This window comes from Quercus lobata, chromosome 2, assembly GCF_001633185.2.
Source record: "Quercus lobata isolate SW786 chromosome 2, ValleyOak3.0 Primary Assembly, whole genome shotgun sequence".
Taxonomy (NCBI): Eukaryota; Viridiplantae; Streptophyta; class Magnoliopsida; order Fagales; family Fagaceae; genus Quercus; species Quercus lobata.
In genome coordinates, this window is record NC_044905.1 from 925,046 (window position 1) to 942,890 (window position 17,845).

At 37.4% G+C, this 17,845-nt stretch overlaps 2 protein-coding genes across 4 annotated transcripts; one reads left to right on the plus strand and one right to left on the minus strand.

Annotated features, from left to right (window-relative positions):
• Positions 1-9,101: 9,101 nt before the first annotated feature.
• Positions 9,102-12,426, plus strand: LOC115970016 (protein IQ-DOMAIN 1). Of its 3 annotated transcripts, none has more exons than XM_031089681.1 (5): positions 9,102-9,529; positions 9,612-9,851; positions 10,875-11,102; positions 11,279-11,392; positions 11,570-12,426. In XM_031089681.1, exons 1-5 carry the CDS (start codon positions 9,464-9,466, stop codon positions 12,254-12,256), a joined length of 1,335 nt encoding a protein of 444 aa, XP_030945541.1. In that variant the 5' UTR covers positions 9,102-9,463; the 3' UTR covers positions 12,257-12,426. The 3 variants fall into 3 exon arrangements, with proteins under 3 accessions (XP_030945541.1, XP_030945550.1, XP_030945533.1); XM_031089690.1 differs by having other exon boundaries at positions 9,615-9,851; XM_031089673.1 differs by having other exon boundaries at positions 9,104-9,529; positions 9,609-9,851.
• Positions 12,427-12,738: 312 nt separating this feature from the next.
• LOC115970037 (cytochrome P450 711A1) lies at positions 12,739-17,559 on the minus strand. Its single transcript, XM_031089700.1, has 5 exons — positions 17,198-17,559; positions 15,731-15,883; positions 13,627-14,410; positions 13,404-13,499; positions 12,739-13,299 (listed from the first exon to the last, which is right to left on the minus strand). Exons 1-5 carry the CDS (start codon positions 17,452-17,454, stop codon positions 12,970-12,972), a joined length of 1,620 nt encoding a protein of 539 aa, XP_030945560.1. The 5' UTR covers positions 17,455-17,559; the 3' UTR covers positions 12,739-12,969.
• Between the last annotated feature and the right edge of the window lie 286 nt (positions 17,560-17,845).

Below are 17,845 nucleotides of genomic sequence, written 5' to 3' on the forward strand. Positions count from 1 at the left end.
CATCATGAGAAAACGAGGACTCACCCTGGGTTTTGATTAAAGGATTCTGAAGGTACACTTATAGGGTACTTTTAAAATGAGAGACCTCAGATACCCCCTTTTTCTACTAAGTGTTTTGCTTGCCTCTAAGGACTTAGACATTCCTATTGATTATACAGTTTTTAGTACCAACACATAGTTATTTTTCTCACTGTTTACATGGGCTTAATTTATTGGAATTAACAACAATTCATTACTATTAGCTTTTGTTAAAGTATGGGTGTTCACCCTTAGAAGCATCATCAATCTAACCTTTCAGCATAAGGACAAAACAGTAACTACAGCCAATCAAAGATAAATATTGCAAGAAAAACAAAGGTATATATAGCAAAAGTTAATGTCTTTTCATTGAACAAAAGGAAAGATACATCATAAACAGTGGCCAACTGCCACAACAAAAGAGAAGTAAAAAAAAAAAAATCCTAAGCTAAGCCTTGGCTAGAGGAGGGTTTTCTTTGTAGGCTGGTTAGGAGACATGAGGATCAGCAGCCTTGCCCGAGCTGGCCTTCTTCTCCTGGGCCACGATTTGAGGCTTGACCGGTTTGGACCTTTTTGTCTTGGGAGCAACTTCCTTACCTCAGTCAGCCTCTGGGCCCTTAGCCTCTAGTAGAGCTTTAACTTCCTTGCCCTTGGCCACTTCCACCTACTGGCCTTGGTCACCAGCCTTGTCAAGCCCTTTGGAGGTCTCAGGAGGGGAAAGAGAGGCCTGGGTGTTTAGAAGCTGCTCAAGGGCAGTTGTTGTAGGGGCCGCATCCGCTTCAGGGCCCAGAAGTGCTGCAGGAGCTTCTCAAAGGTCTAGTGAGTAATAAACATTTCCAGCCCTCCTCCACTCTAAGGCAGCAGAAACTCCAGCCAGGTTCAATACCTCAGTCCACACATCTTGGCAGTAGTCCCTACAGACCTCAGCTAACTCCTCGGTCAAGCGGGCCTCGATCTCCTGCACATCAAGATCATAGAACTTCTGCTTTGAAGCATTCGCAGCTGCCTTAGTCGCCCGAGTAGCCTCCTTGGCCTTCTCTAGTTCTGTCTTCAAGTCCATGACCTCCTGTTTGGCCATGGCCAGCCTCAGCGCTTTTCCTCCCCCTCTCCTCAACAACTAGCTTCATACCAAGCTCCTTAGTCTTCTGCTTGGTGGCGCCTAAAACTTTGCAGGTCTCTGCGTGAAGATTGTCCGCGAGCCTAGCCTCGTTTCAGGCGTCTTTCACCCACTCCTCAGCCATAAACACATCCTAGATGGCCTGCACAAAAATGACAAAGGAATGCTTTGTCAAATAAGAAAATGACAACCCAGGATGAACTCAGTAAGGCGTGTCAAGAAACTTACCAATGCCAAGTCCCTCTTCAGGGACAGGAAGAGATCTTACTGCCTCACATTCTTCAAAGCAACCATGTCATTTGGCAACAAGAAGGGCTGCTCCAGAGCGTTGGTGAGGTAGTGGGCGTTCCCTCTCTAGAACTCCCTGATGGTAGAGTTTCATGGTATGACTGCCCCATCCAACTCCAACTGAGGGTTCCACGTTGGATTCGAAGGACGCACCTCGGCCATGTGCCGATCCTCCTTACTCTCGACCGAAGAGGCCTTCCCCTTGCCCTTGGCCGTCTTCGGAAGCTTTAGAGGAACCTCCTCATTGTAGGGGACCAACTCTCCCTCCTCGACCACCTCCTTGTTCTTCTTCCTCTTTTTCAAATTGGAAGGCGCAAAGGGGTTAACTAAAGGAGTAGGAGGAGCAGGAGGGAGCTGAGACCCTAAGGTGTCTTTGGGCGCCGACCCCTTGGCCCTGCCTGAAGGAGTTCACGGAGACCCTTCTTCCTCTCCAACGACATTTCTTTTTCTTCTTCTTCTTCCTTTGAACCGCTGGCTATGCGCATAACGATGAATCCAAAAGTACGAGTGCCTAAAGATCTGTCAAGCTCGTCTTCCAAATCCGAGACCTGAATCATAGGCTCTCCTGCTCCTCTCTCCCTTCCTCCAACTGAAATTGGTCTATCTTCGCCTCGAGTGATATGTGTAAAGAAGCTGTCTCTTCTCTTAGAATTGCTTCTTCACGAGGAAAACGATGGGAGGGCAGCTTGACCTGTACAGTGCCTTCTTGGGCTAGGAATCCGGGCACAGAAACGTCAATCCGAGCCAGTTGAGGATCACCCACTCTGATCACGTTGCCCACGTCCTGAAACTTATCAGACAGAGGTGTGAAGTTGAGGATAAGATAGACAGCTCTCAGTTGTCTGTTCTCTCTCACAAACACCTCAGATCTCAGCACCCTATTAAAATCTGGAACTTTGACAAAGTTGAGATTGGGAGCCATGTATTTTTTATTTGCAGAAAACAACCGAGAAGCAAAACCATAGTTAGAAAAATGAGTCATCAGCTAGAACGAAACAAAACACTTAAGGAATGAAGAAAGAAGCAAACTACAAAACTAATTCCCTTGTTAGAGGACCTAACCTAGGGTACCCCACTTGGTGCTCCCTCCTGGGTTGGGTAGTGAAGATCGTCTTGTCATTTACCCGAGACGATTAGAAAGTCATCTTTCAAGCCGTTGTTGGATTTGGGGAGACACAAGATGAGCCTAACGTCAGAAGACCTAGACTTAAGATAATAGCCAGAGTCTACAAGCAGATGGCACTCGTACATCCAAACAACGTTGTGCCAGGTGAGGCCCAATCCCATTTGCTCATTAAGAGCATCTACACTACCCAAGACTCTAAACATGTTAGGTACGTATTGGTGAAGGCAGATCCTATGGGCGATTAAGTAGTCCCTGGTCACTCTACCTATGGGGAGCCTTATTCGCCCTTTTATGAAGGCAGTCATGGGAATAACGACCTCCCCCTCCTTTTTGAGGGCATGCCACTCACCCAGAGGGCAATACCGCAAGGAAACACCCCGAGGAATGTGATACAGGGCCCTAAACCCCTCCATACCTGCGGGGGAATCTACTAAATAAGCAAACCTACCTATCTAAGCAGACTAAGGAGAAGGGAAAAAAAATTTTGTGAAGAAAGAAACAGAAAACAGAAGGCCGAGGAGACTGGACGAGGAGAAGAGAACCTAAGAATAAAGGAACTTATGAAAATCATGGCAAGGGTCACTTCAGGAGCTTCTTGAAAGTTTGAAGATTTGGAAAGTGGGAGAAATGAATCCCCAAGGCGCCTTATATAGGAGGCAGAGTTGGGTGGGAGTTATCCCACCTAAATTTTGAGGAAAAATACCAACTGTAGGATCTCCATCTCACCATAGGATGTGGGGGACAAGGTGCCGCATGGAGCATTTAATGAGACGTTACGGACTCCGAAGCGCCAAGAGAGGTTACAGGGCATGCGAAGTGACATTCTCACGTGGGAAAAACAAAGATGCTCGTGGCGCCAATCACCCAAGATCAAAACCCCATTTTTCTCCTCAGATAAGAGGAAAAAACTGGAGTTTTGAGGGGCTATTGTGGGTTACAAAAATTTAATAAGGAAATAATGTCACGTGTCATTCCCGAGGCTGAAGAGGTCAATGCAATTCCGAGGAGACTATACACTCGGATGGTAAGGCCGGAAGGGCGAGCCATGGCCACGTCAATGGCACATTACCAGAGGGGGCCATACTGTAAAGGAAGAGCTTCAAAAAGGGGTTAGCCCTGATGTGATTGGAGGGATAGTAGCTGCCATCACATTTAATGCACCCCACCAAACCCTCTGGTTACATTTATGTGGAGAAGACCCTTGAACAGTGCTGTCTTGATTGTCGCAACTCACAGAAGACTTTGGAGAGCGTCTAATAGGACAAGCACTTAACTAGTGGCTTACATGATCAACAAATGGAGGGTCAAGATTAGTCAAAAGAGGCTATATAATGTAAGAGGTCCTCCAGGGATGGAGAGGTTCATCTGAGAATCTATAAAAAAAAACACTATAGCATAAAGAACTGAAATTGTAATCAAGTCTAAGAAGAATATATCCAAGAACTACTCTCCTCGAACTTTGCGGAGAAAGGATTTCTTTGCATAAAATCTGTTTTTTTTTTTTTTTTTTGGCTTTATTTCAATCTTTAATCCATTGTGGGCGTTGTCCAACTCACTGAAACCTAGTTTTCAGCCCACTCTCTAAAAATTCTTTGTATTGGGCTTTTTGGGCCTTAATCCTATTACCTTGTGGGCTTAGGATCCAAAACCTGCCCCTACAACATCTCTTAACGAAATCATTCTAGAAAGAAGAATTTTCCTTTTAAAAAACAAGGAAAATGAATAGTCTTTTATTTGACTAGAAGAAAAGTCTTTAAATATGCGCTAAAATGGATACTATAAGAGTATGTATTTAAAAATATCTTTTATTTGGTATTAGAAATTAAATTTTTTTTAAGCAAGAATCTTACTTAATTTGTTAAAGAAATAGAAGTGATTGCGTGATAGAAATTTTGGGGGGGAAAAAAGAGATTAATTGTAGATAACCACCCTAAAGCAATGAGATAATTATATCATTTTCACCTAAACAGTGGTAATTAAATAACTAAAATACCCTAACAAATTTCACATATTTACCAATAGCCCTATCAGTCTTCCTCCTTCCCCAAACAAACAAGTTTTCAATTAGCCTTCAAGTTTTCTTCACTAGCCTATGTTAGTTGGATGTGGCCATACTTACATATTTGGTAGTTTTTCCTTTATAATTAGGGATGGTAATTTCACTCCAATCTACCGGTGCAATTTTTTCCCCCATAAAGGGTTATAGGAAGAGAACAAGGTGAAATCTTTGCCCTAACCACCATGACTGGACCAAAACGGAGTTTGGTTGCTCTACCCCACCTCGAGTATATTTATTAAAATGCCATTATATTTTTTATAATTAAAAGATTACCATTTTGACCATTAGAAACTTGATATTTTTAGTTAAGGCAACAATTAGTACCATTTATCACATCCATATTCTACATGTTTATCTTTTTTCCTTTGTATAATTAGGATTAAACCTCAATTACAATCAACTAAGTATTTTATTGCATGTAAGTCTTTCTTTTAACGGAATTTGCTTTCATTTAAGTTCCATTTGGGATCTGCTTATTTTGCTGAAACTAAATTTTTTTTGTTCAAAGTACTGTAGATAAAAGTCAAAGTTCGCTGAAATAGCACAATGAGACCCATGAATAATACCAAAAAGTACAGTGGGATCTATGAATAGTAGAAAAAATAAACTGAATAGTAAAATAAGTTAGTAAAAATAATTTTTGCCAAACGGACACTTTAGGGTCTGTTTAGGATCTGCTTATTTTTCGGAAACTGAAAACTTTTTACTGAAAATACTGTAGATAAAAATAAAAATTAGTTGAAATAGTACCGTGAGACTCGTGAATAGTATCAAAAAGTACAGTGGGACCCATGAATAGTAGCAAAAATAAGCTGAATAGTAAAATAATTTGGAAAAAATAATTTTTGCCAAACACACACTTAGGATCTATTTGGGATTCGCTTATTTTGCTGAAACTGAAAACTTTTTGCTGAAAGTATTGTAGATAAAGGTAAAAGTTAGCTGAAATAGTACAGTGAGGCCTATGAATAGTAGCAAAAATAAGCTAAATAGTAAAATAAGCTAGCTTTTTTGATTTGGAGCCAATCGCACACTTAGTCTCCAAGTTGCTCTATGTCCATTCCCTTTTCTCAAAGTTGCTTCGTGTAGTTCAGTATTTCAGTTTAGGGTCTGTTTGGGATCTACTTATTTTGCTGAAACTGAAAACTTTTTTGCTGTACTGTAGATAAATGTAAAAGTTAGCTGAAGTAGTACAGTGGAACTCATAAATAGTACCAAAAAGTGCAGTAGGGCCCATAAATAGTAGCAAAAATAAGCTGAATAGTAAAATAAATTGACTTTTTAATTTTTGCCAAACATACACTTAGTCTCATAAGTAATTTAGTTGTAATTTGTTGAAATTGTATAATTATGTATGATGATTGAATGATAAGTAGAAGTATGAAAGAGAAAACACACATTTACGTGATTTGTGGCCTGATGGCCTATGTCCATGGTTAGAAAGCTCTTGAACGACTATATATTGATATTAAGCACTTTTATGTTACAATGAACCCAATGTAGTGTTTATTTACTAAAGACATCTAGAGTAACCGTAGGTTAATCAAACACTAGCCTAAGATTAATATGCTTATTCTATAAAGAGATTAAATTCTATAAGGATGGGGTGTAAAACCTATGTTTTACACCATCCAATAAGTGATTGCCACATCAGTATTTTACTTAAAATTTATTAAAATTCAATACATCCTACCACATTTAATAACATCTCGATAGATTCCCAATTTGGTTGGATTTATATATGGGTATTAGAATTGATTGAATGTGATTGTGTTTATTCTTAAATATGTGCTAAGATGATGTGGCATGTTGGGATTGGAGGGGTAAAACATGGGTTTTACACCACGTCCTTATAGAATTTAATCTCTTCTATAAATACACGATCCTATAATTGGTTTGAACCACTTGAGCTATATTATGTCTAATACACTTAGCTTCAAAGCTCTTACTTATGGTAGTGTAGTTCATAATTGTGTAGCATAGTTACTATAACTTTACCAACTCTTGAAATTGTCATAAACAAAACGCACTTTTATAACCTCTTCTTTTTTGAGGCAATTCCAAACTCAAAATCCTTCAACATGAGGTCAATTCTCTATCTCAAAATTTCCTCGAGATCAAAATGAGACATAACCTCAAAGTCACATCGAAGTGTAATTTTAAAAACAAATAAGCGAAAGTTAAGTGTAAAATCACGACTTCTTTCAAAATGAGAAATAAAAAGTTAATTTGGGCTTTGGGGACTCTATTTGATTGAGGGGTGTTTGGTAAATGTATTTAAACAATAGTTTTCGTTGTTTAAATAATACAACACGTATTTCCACAATATTTTTTTACTTCACACATATTTTCAAAAAACTTAAACAACATTACTATAGCAACATTACCAAACGGACCTTGATTTTTTTAAACAACTTTTTAGTTTATCTTCAAACTATTCTATTGTTAAATGTTCTGTTCATACTTTTTTTTTTCAAATGCAAAAACACACTATTATTTGAACTTTCAGCACGAATCCCAGATCCAAATTAACCCTTCTGTATCATCAAACAAAATGCCAAAAAAGAATGGGGCAAAAAACAGAGGAAAAAGGAAAAGGTAATGGCAGCATGGCACTTTGAAATTTGAATTGTAAATCTCATCTCAAGCTAAGGTTGTTCTTTAATTACTTACTTAAGGTTTGAACTTTGAAGAGCCGGAATGGCAATCTAGTAATAATATAATATAAGAAAGTAAAGGTCAATTGAAGTTTTTCTATAGATTCTTTGTAAAGAACAGTGGACCAGACAAAGGTGTCTCATGTCTGATGTCTCAACCTCGATGTCAACACCTAACAAACAAATGAATAAAAGCCTGGTAAAAAATTGACGTACAGATGCACTTTAAAATAAATGCTTTCTAGTTTCATGCCTCTCTTATCTCGTTAGTCATTACTCGGAGAATGGAATCCCATTTCCAACCAAAATTTTTTTAAAAAAAAAGAAAAAAAAATGGTAGTACTCCTCAGGAAAAATATAAGATGTTTCAGATGTATGTATCCTCCACTCATATGAAGATAGGTCCTATAACTCTCATACTTATAAGATTTACTCTCATATAAGTGTGAAGATACATGTATTTGAAACACCTAATACCACCTCCTCTAGGACCTATCTGTTTTAAAAGCTCCTTCAATGTTTTCAACAATTCCTGACTGCTTCTTGAGTTCAACAGTAATTATAAACGATAAAGCTTTCATCTTTTTACAAAAAGCCTTTCACTTTTTGAGACACTGCTAAAAAAGAAAATTCAATTTTGAACTTAGATTCACTTACTGAGGAGTATGAATTTGATGATCAAGAACCACACTAAATATTACTCCGGCTAAGCAAGACAATCGAAGGTCCAGACTCCAGAGGTTCAATAATAGAAGGTTTATAAGATGAACATACAATCAATAGTTAATTGATGGATAACTACAACACATTATTTAAGAATCAAAATCAAAATCATAGTTTATTGGATAAAATTTTGAGTAATACTGAAGGTTTTTTTTTTTTTTTTTTTGCAGCTACTAACATAATTTGTTTGTTATGATTGGGACAAATAAGAATAACTTTCACTTTTAATTCTACAAAATATTGTATATGTAAAGACTAATTGTAAAATTGTAATAGCGTTCCTAAGTTTTCATGCCAACACAACCAACACTCAACAGTCAACACACGTAGCACTTTTTATGGAGGACCAACCAAGCAAACCAAGTTCTCATCCCACGCAGCACAATTGTATTGAAATGCATTGGATTCCCAAACACTATGCTGATTCAAACCGTCTGATTTTTAGTGGACAATGGGTTCCACCGTATCTAGTAGTGTCTTTTTAATTTCCAAAGTGCTCCTGCTGATTGTAGTAGAACTCAAAACTCAAAAGTTAATACAGAGTCTGTTTGGCTTTTAGTAATGTTAGGGTCCGTTTGATACATATGTTTAAAAATTGAAAATTGTTATTTGAAAACATTTGTAAAAATACATGAGGTGAAAAAGTATGTCAAAATACATGTAATGTTGTTTAAAAACTGAAAATTATTGTTTGAAAACACAAACCAAATACCCCTTAAATTTTGTGAAAATATACATGAAAAATATATATTGTGATATTTAAACAAGATACCGTTACCAAACGAGCATAGGATTCATTCAAATGCATAAGGGAAAGCCTTGATATTGTGGTAGCACCAACAATGCAAGTGGAAAAATAACACCAGATCTTAACTGCACTGACTTGGAAGATCTTTTGTCGGTTTTCTTTTTGGCTCTTTTTGCCTCTTTTCACGTACTGGCCAAACGGGTTGTGCCTTTTCATGATTTAATGGCCAATAAAGTAAGCATAGTGTTATAGTGGGTCTAAAATCAAAAATTCTAAATTTGTAATATTGTGGCAAAGTCAGGGGCCAAAGCATCACATCACAGCCACGCACACATATACATTCGAGCGGGATGTAAGATGAAACCCCATTTGTCCGTTGCTTCCTTTTGAATTTCAAATATCAATGCCCCTTATTGGACACGACAAAACCCACCCACTTATCCAACCAAGCAAACCCACGTCTCTCTCTCTCTCTCTCTCTCTCTCTTTGGTTTCCATATTTTTTTCTTCAAAGAAAGCTTTCTACTTCGAGCTCTTTTTTTTTTGGTTGCAAAAACCACTATCTCTGTCTTGAGTTTAATGTTGATTGCACAATATCAGTGATACCCACATTCTCTTTCTAAGCAAAGTTTTGATCTTTGAGCTTTTAGTAGCTCAGTTTTCTCAAGAATCAAACAGTTTCTTGCTTGTGCAAGCTAGCTGGAGAAGAAGCAAGATCTCTTAAGTAATGGGTGCTTCGGGGAAATGGGTAAAGGCTCTTATAGGTCTCAAAAAGCCCGATAAAGAAGACCATGTAAGCTCTCATCTATTACTTTCTAACACTTTCATTCTCTGTTTATGCATAAAGTCTGAAACTTGTGTGTTGTGTTTAGGAGAAGGTGAGTGGTAAGAGCAAGAAATGGAGGCTATGGAGGAGTTCTTCAGGGGATTTGGGGTCCTCATGGAAAGGTTTCAAAGGAAACCATAGAGCAGCTTCTGAAGGGTCTGATTCTCCAGTGGCTGATGCTTTTACAGCTGCAATGGCCACAGTGGTTCGTGCTCATCCTAAGGATTTCAGGGCTGTAAGAAAAGAATGGGCTGCTATCCGGATCCAAACTGCTTTTCGTGGCTTCTTGGTAAATGGGTCTCTCTTCTATTATCTTTCGCTTTTTCTCTGTTTGGTTTCTGAGATGAATGAAAAAGAAAGTTGAAAACTTGCAGATGAGGTCTACAGTTTTTGGATATTTTCATATTCTTCTATTTTCAAGGCTCTCCAGATAAGCATATGGAGAGTTTTTAATTTTTTCTTTTCTTTTCTTTTTCGGTTTGAATACTTAATAGATCTGATCAGCTTCCATAGATGAGAGGGTAAAATGGTTGACCTGAAGCTAAGCACGTTAGACTTGAAAAATTATAGTTATCTTATACTTCATTAGTTTATTTCACATCGAAAAGTTTCGTTCTCGATGTTTTAAATTTAGCTCCCAAAAGCAACGTTGCAACATTGGATTGTTTTATGCTACTATGTACAGCTTTAATAGATGAGGGGGAAATGGACAGAAAATTTCAAAGTTTCATGTCGAGGAAATTAATTTTAGACTTACATCCAAGGGGTCCTAAATTCAAGTCTCTTAATCAATACCTTAGGGCCAGTCCTAAAAGATTCTTCCATGTAATTACCAAGAGCGTATGGGATGGGCGAATTACACATGCAGGGATTAGTGGGGGCCCTTATAAAGAAGAGAACTTTTCTTACAAATTGTATTCCAGGATTACTATAGTATGATGGGCGTTAATTTTCACACACTTTTTATTTTACATCCTCAGTATTTATCATCTATTTCACCTTTAAAATGTGGACATCAATAAAAAATGTGACAATACGCTTAAAATTATGGACGTTATGTTTACGAAGTGCATATTAATGAGTGTGAGAGGACAATTACCTAAAGTATGCTATGTGCAGCAACAAAAATGTTCTATCCTCAGGAAATCAAATGATTAGTATAGTGTGATAAGTTCCAAGAGTACTTATTTGATGAGTAACTGTTTGTCTATTAAACCTGTTAAAGAACTCATCTTTATATCATTGAGATTTAAATCTTTTTCTAAGAATGTTGCCATTTATTTTGGGTGTTGCGTACTGTGAAAAATTGTAGGCAAGAAGAGCTTTGAGGGCCTTGAGAGGAGTGGTGAGGCTTCAAGCTCTAGTTCGGGGTCGACAGGTGAGGAAGCAGGCTGCTGTAACACTGAGGTGCATGCAGGCTCTTGTTCGAGTTCAGGCTCGAGTTAGGGCTCGTCGTGTCCGAATGTCCATAGAGGGACAAGCTGTACAGATGATGCTTGAAGAGCGCCGCACCCAGGCTGATCTCCTAAAAGAAGCTGAGGTACCACTACAAACTGTCTTGGGTCCATTTCTTGTTGGTCTCATCTCAGTTGATTTTACTCAAATAAGGCCTTCTGCTGATTCATTTTAATCGTTAAGCAAAACTAGCCAGTTTGAATTTCACATTCCTTGTAATGCACATTAGAAAGAGTTTTAATTTCAAACCTTAATTTTCAGGAGGGGTGGTGTGATAGCAAGGGAACATTGGAAGATGTTAAATCGAAGATACAAATGAGGCAGGAAGGTGCCTTCAAGAGGGAGAGAGCAATTGCATACTCTCTAGCTCAAAAGGTATAAATGGATTCGTTTGAATTTTAGTTGCTTTCTCTCCTTCACCCATGGCCCTGATTAGTCAATAAAGGGTCCATAATTGATTCCAAAATTTTCGGATTAATACTTTATTGTTGTTGTCTCTCCTTCATATGAGCAATATGATTCAATTTTTTTTTTTTTTTTGTTCTTTTTCAGCAATGGAGATCAACCCCCAATTTGAATTCACGTACAAGTGCCTTAGTGTACCCACTCAAGAATCATGAGATTGACAAGAACAGCTGGGGATGGAGTTGGTTAGAACGTTGGATGGCTGCCAAGCCATGGGAGACTAGATTGATGGAACAATCCCACACTGACCCCTTGGAGACAACTCCACCTCCAAAGAGTTGCGCAGATTCCATTTTAGGCACACATTCAAAGTCTTCTGAACCATGCTACGTGAAGGTCAGAAAGAATAATGTCTCTACTAGGATTTCTGCTAAACCTCCCCATAATGGACAAGTTGCTCGTTCATCTTCCAGCCCAAGTTCCGAATTCCGGTATGATGAGAGCTCTGCCTCATCTTCAATCTGCACATCAACAACACCAGTTTCTGGAAACACTGGATTGGCTTCTGACAGAACAGAAGATAGTAGCAGTAATTGTAGGCCAAGTTACATGAACCTGACTGAGTCCACTAAGGCAAAGCAGAAAACATGCAGTTATCAATCTTATAGAGTCCAGACGCAGTCAATGGATGAGTTCCAATTTCTCAAAAGGTCAGCAGCTTTCTCTAATGCTGATTCTAAAAGCAGTGCTGGTTCTGAGCCTTCTTCAATCAACTTTTCCAAGCCGCTTCACCTGCCAACCCGATTGGATAAGCACTCAATGAAATTAAGGTAAAATATGGATGCATTCATCTCTGTCTGTTCAAGAAGTTCAACAGCTTGTTGTTCCCTAGTGCCTCTATTTAAGAATGCGTATTAAGTTTAAGGAGGTTGTATAACTGAGCTGTACTGAAACACCCCCCATCAGTTAATGTGATTTGATTCAAGGGTTCTTTATTTGTAAAATAGTTTGTTTGCTGTTACTTAAAGCTATTAAGGGTTTGTTTGGGATCCGCTTATTTGTTGAAACTAAAAATTTTTTGTTGAAAATACTGTAGATAAAGGTAAATGTTAGTTAAAATAGTATACTGGAACTCATGAATAGTAACGAAAATAAGTTGGCAAAAAATAAACTAACCCAACAGACACTAAGTTATTTTGAAGAGGTCAATTGATGAAGAGTAAAGTAGAATTTAATTCGTTTTAAGGCCAGGATACTGAAGAGACCCAAAAATTTTGCATGGATTAATTACCAGAAACAAATCAGGATAACATGAATTCAAATTAAGAGCTTAGAGCAAAGACTAATGAATGTCTTCAGAAGACGTTTTGTATACCCGGATAGTAGGCTTCAAACTAATCTTTTTTGTAATATAAGTTTACAACAGAGGGAATTGATATCAAGATAATCTATTGCCATTTCTTGATGCCAACAAAGTTTCTCAAGTGTCATATTTTGAGTGCATCACAAGTATGACTGGAAAGTTTTCTTAGCCATGTTTAACATATTCATGTTCGTTTTATCACTCTCAGCTTGACACCATGCTTGAAGTTGAGAATTATGCCATATTCAAGTTCCAAAGGTTTTTCCACGTTAGGTGAATGTCGAAATACATATTTCCGGTATAAATGAATCAATGAGAGCTTTATTTCTTGGATGGAAAATTTCTGTCCAATGCATGATCGAGGCCCAATTCCAAAGGGTATAAAAGCATAAGGATGCCTTTGCTTTTCTTCTTCACAATTTGGGTCAAATCTCTCTGGTCTGAACTTTTCTGGGTCTGGGAAGTTCTTTGGATCTTTTGCTAGAACTCCAAGTGCTAGCCAAACCCATGTCCCCTGCTCATCAGAATATGAATTACATGACACAAGGCACATGTACAAGTTCTAGTCCACATTCTAATATACACACAAACATAAAGGCCGTGGCATACATAAAATACCTTTGGGAGAAGATAGCCTCCTATCTCTACTTCTTTTGATGTTTCTCTTGCAACCAATGGGGAAACTGTGTAATACCTCATTGCCTCTTTAATGACCTGCACTCAAACCATCAAAAGAATAATGAAACTCAATTGTTGCATAGGCTTCGTTGCAGTTAAGATATATTGGGAAAGGCTATATGTGACTATCAAATGCAAAAAAAGGAAAGTTTAAAAGCCTTACCTGTTCAAGGTAAGGGAATTTGTTTTGAAGATCATCAGCACCCGGCATCTGATCAGGTGGAACAAATCCATCAATCTCTTCAAGTAATTTCTTCTCAACTTCTGGATGTCCAGCAACTAAATAGACAACTGAAGACAATGTGAAGGCTGTGGTAGCTGAGCCAGCAAGCAAGTGTTCATAAGTAACTGCACTAATGTAGTCTGGGGTGAAAACATTCTTTGATACCGTTTGTGACTCTCTTGCGTTCAATATGAGTGTCAAGAAGTCCTTTGAACCTCGTTCCCGAGTTTTCATTCTCTTTGTCACGATCTCATCAAGCCTGCCACTCAGTTTCTGATTGTTACGCTCAACTTTCCAGTCCATAGTGCCAGGAATTCTTTTCAGGATCTGCCTAAAAGGTTCCTGAAGAATGGGGACAAGTAGACCAAGAATGATTGAAAATGAGCCTGATAAGTCCATTTTAAGCTGTGTTGTGGAGTAGATGTGCTTGTTAATAAAGTCTGAGACTTCATTATCATCGTTTTGGTTATCATCAATGTTAACTACATCACTGATTGATTGCGGTTTAGAGAGGCCAAAGTTGACACCAAAGGCTGCTTGTCCGATGACATCAGTGGCCAATTTGAGGGAAAGGTTGGAGAAAGTGATGTCTTCTTCATTCAAAGAGTGAAGATTTTCAGTTGCAGATTCTATAAATTCTTGCATGGTGGGTATTAGTCTGGCTAGGTGTGATGGCTGGTAGACTGATAATATTGTGTTTCGCATGGTTGACCATCTAGCATCCCTGCAAGTAATTCCAACTCCCATCAGTATATATCTTAAATGACATTCTTGATCTGCTACCTTCGAGGTTTGAACTTCTCTGTAGAGAGTATTCAATTCGCCATTTGGCAACCAGATCCTCATTTCACTAGAAATAAAGAACTCACCTAGTTCATTGCAGGAGGTAACATAACTTTAGCCTAAAATGACATGCAATTCTGAATAGAGTAAAAATTATTCTCCTTAGGAAAGAATGTCAAAGAGATTTACATGTCATAAAATTTTGTTTTTGAAACATACACGGTAATAATATATGTATGTGCAAAACTCATGCATTTAAACCATACATGACATGAACCCATATTAAGTCATGGGATGCAATGGGAAGATTTCATTTCACAGTTTTGATTTTATGTCTTGGATCTAATAGTGTACAAATTGTTTAGTCATTTAAAATAGTACTAGATATACATTTAGATTTGTAATAATTAGAATTTTTTTCCAAATAACCTTAAATATCAAATAATTTCATTAGTTGTCACGTTTCAAAACGATGTGGGAAATTAGCATCTTGAGTATCTAAACTCAAGTTTCAAGATAAAACTTGAGTTTCTAAGTCTCGATTTGTAAGCGGTGGCACCTGAGGTGGAAAAATATCCACGTGAAACTCGAGTTTTTAAGACTCAAGTTTCACCGTTTTATTTTTTCCTCGCGTTTTATTTTTTCCTTCTTTTTCTTCATTCTTTGATGCTACAGATTTGAAGACCAGATCATCCAATCACCCACCTAGCGTTCAATCGTCTAATCAACCAAATTGGCTCACCCAGCATTCAATCGTCCAATCAACATATTGTCTCTTTGTTCCTCCTCTGGTCTTCGGAGCTCCAGATCGTGCCTCTGCAGATCTGTTCTTCCTTTGTTCTTCTTTAGATTGTGTTCTTCTTTAGATATGATGTTCTTCAAGTACAAAAATCAAATCTTAGAGACTCGGTTTTGCTTTTTGGAACTCGAGTCTATAAAACTCGAGATCTATGTGGTATCATACTACCAACTCACCAAGTGGGAATCGAGTATTTAACCCTCGAGTTTTAGATTGAAATCGAGTCTATAAAACTCGAGATGGTAGTTTGTGAAATTCTTTCAAACACATCTTAACTTATGATATTCTTTCTCCTCACTATGCTAGTCTACAAATTCCCTTGTAATATTTCAAAGGGAGATGATCATTTTCCAACTCGTTTGGTGCATCATGAAGGAATGGTTCAAATGATAAAAGCACATTGTACACCTACAATTACAAATTAGGTAGGAGTATGTCATTGTTGTAGTTACAAGAAAATACCTGGTGAAGAAGAGCCCCTTTTGGTGAAGAGGGGAGGCCGAGATTGGTGAAGGTATGCTTCTGTTTGGAATATCTTTGAATTTCTTTATTCCTACTTCTTTACAAAGCTCCGGATCTGCTACAATTATCAGTGGCTGTCTGCCCATGTGAAACCTGCTCTAAACATAAAATTTTAATTAATTTTCCTATGTAAAAGCATGCATCTTTATCCTTTTTTAATATATATATATATATATATATATATATTTTAAGATGTAGAATTTAAAACCATGAGTTCTGTGTTATATTATACTCTGCAAAAGTCCTATCATCAATTATCACTCAAATCATGAACACTCAAATCCCCTTTGTCCCATCTTTTCCTTTGATGATTGATAACTCAGTCTTGGAAACAAAGAAAAAGCATGTTTTGCTGTTGTGCTCTTTTCCTTTACATTAATAAAGTTTTAATCTAAAAAAGAAAAGAAAAGAAAAGAAAAGTAAAAAAAAAACGAAAATAATAAATTTATTACTAATTTCAAAACAAAATACTTCCAAACTACTACTGCAATATTAGTGTTATATTGATAACATAATAATAAATAAATTTTTGAATTTTTTTTGTTTTTGTTTCTATGTTTTAAGTTGGCCTATCAATTTGTAAAAATAAATAAAATTTGGAATTAACTGTAACATTAGAATTGCGTGGCATGGGAAAGTGGAGAGGCAAATTATTACTAGTTTTCAATAAGCAAGATTGGCCAGCCCTTGAATGTGGTCATAAAGTGCGGCATAAGCTAATGTGCAACCCAATTAACTGTATCAAACAGTATTTAGGATCATCCCCACATTCCTTTTGCTTATACTGTTACCTTTATAATTTATTCACTTGAGCTTCTTTCTAATCTTGAAAGTGCAATATCATTAAATACCATAATATGGAAAAAGAAAGAAAAGCGATAGACCCAATATTGCTAGGTCCCATTTGACCAAATCATTAAATCCTTTGGTCCCCATAAACCGTCTCTAACCCATTGGACACATGGTCTCTTCCACTTTTGAAAGAGGAAGATAGATTATTGAATCAATTATCAACTATTAAAAAAGATTGGTGGCATTTAGTGGACTAATGGTACCACCTTTTTATCTATCATATTGTCTTAAACATTCTTTTTCATAGATACTATGATAGATAATTGAGAAAAGACTAATAACAAGATTTAGAAGTTGAAGGTAAAAGTTGTAAGAGTCTTGTATGTTGGCGGTGTTTCCCACATACACATTCAGAATTTTTTTTTTTTTGGTAACTATGGAATTATAAATATATATATTTATATATAAATATTTCCAAAAGAATTTAAATTCTTTTTTTCTTATTGTAACAATGAAATTATAAATACATATATATATGTATGTATACACACACACACACACACATATATATATATATATATATTTGAACAAGAACACTGTATAGTCTGTTCTGACCTGAAAATAGGGCCATATCGTTTGGCAAGGACTGAGAACACATCAGGGCCATATTTAGCGAGCAAGGGGAGGTGTCCAAGAAATGGAATGGTTGGTGGGCCAGGTACCCTTCTCACACCCCAGTAAGGTCCATACATGTAGCCCAATACTCCTGTTACTATGGCCCACACTGTGAAGAAGATTGATACTGCAGGAACACTAGTAAAGAGCAATTCCATTCTCACAAATCTTTGAAGGGTCTCAAGGCAAAAGGACATATTTTGAGAGAGAGAGAGAGAGAGAGAGAGAGAGAGAGAAGTGATTGGTTTTTGCAGGAGCTTGATATAAGACTTAGTAGTATAAGTCAGCCTGGTTTTATACAGAGGGTGATAGGGGTCCCCGGTTGGGAGTGGGTGGGCAAGGAGAGAGTGGGGTTGTCTCAGCAGGCCTGTTGATAGTTAATCGGTACTTTGTCTGCATATGCATCATTATATTGCTGAAATGGATGCCCATCGTCTATAATGTTTTTTTTTATGTATCTATGTACCAAGTGTTTGCCATGCCACAGACCCTTTAAGCTAACACGTACACGACTCTATTTTAAATTAGGTGCACACTTAAATTTTTAATATTTAATCCGAACTATGAAGTCATGAATTTCAATATAAT

Coding starts and splice junctions, on each gene's coding strand:
- LOC115970016 (XM_031089673.1), top strand. CDS start 9,464: ATGGGTGCTTCGGGGAAATGGGTAAAGGCTCTTATAGGTCTCAAAAAG. Junction 9,852..10,874: donor CTGCTTTTCGTGGCTTCTTG/GTAAATGGGTCT, acceptor GAAAAATTGTAG/GCAAGAAGAGCTTTGAGGGC. Junction 11,103..11,278: donor ATCTCCTAAAAGAAGCTGAG/GTACCACTACAA, acceptor CTTAATTTTCAG/GAGGGGTGGTGTGATAGCAA.
- LOC115970037 (XM_031089700.1), bottom strand. CDS start 17,454: ATGTCCTTTTGCCTTGAGACCCTTCAAAGATTTGTGAGAATGGAATTG. Junction 14,411..15,730: donor AAGGGGCTCTTCTTCACCAG/GTATTTTCTTGT, acceptor AATTACTTGCAG/GGATGCTAGATGGTCAACCA. Junction 13,500..13,626: donor AATTCCCTTACCTTGAACAG/GTAAGGCTTTTA, acceptor GTTTGAGTGCAG/GTCATTAAAGAGGCAATGAG.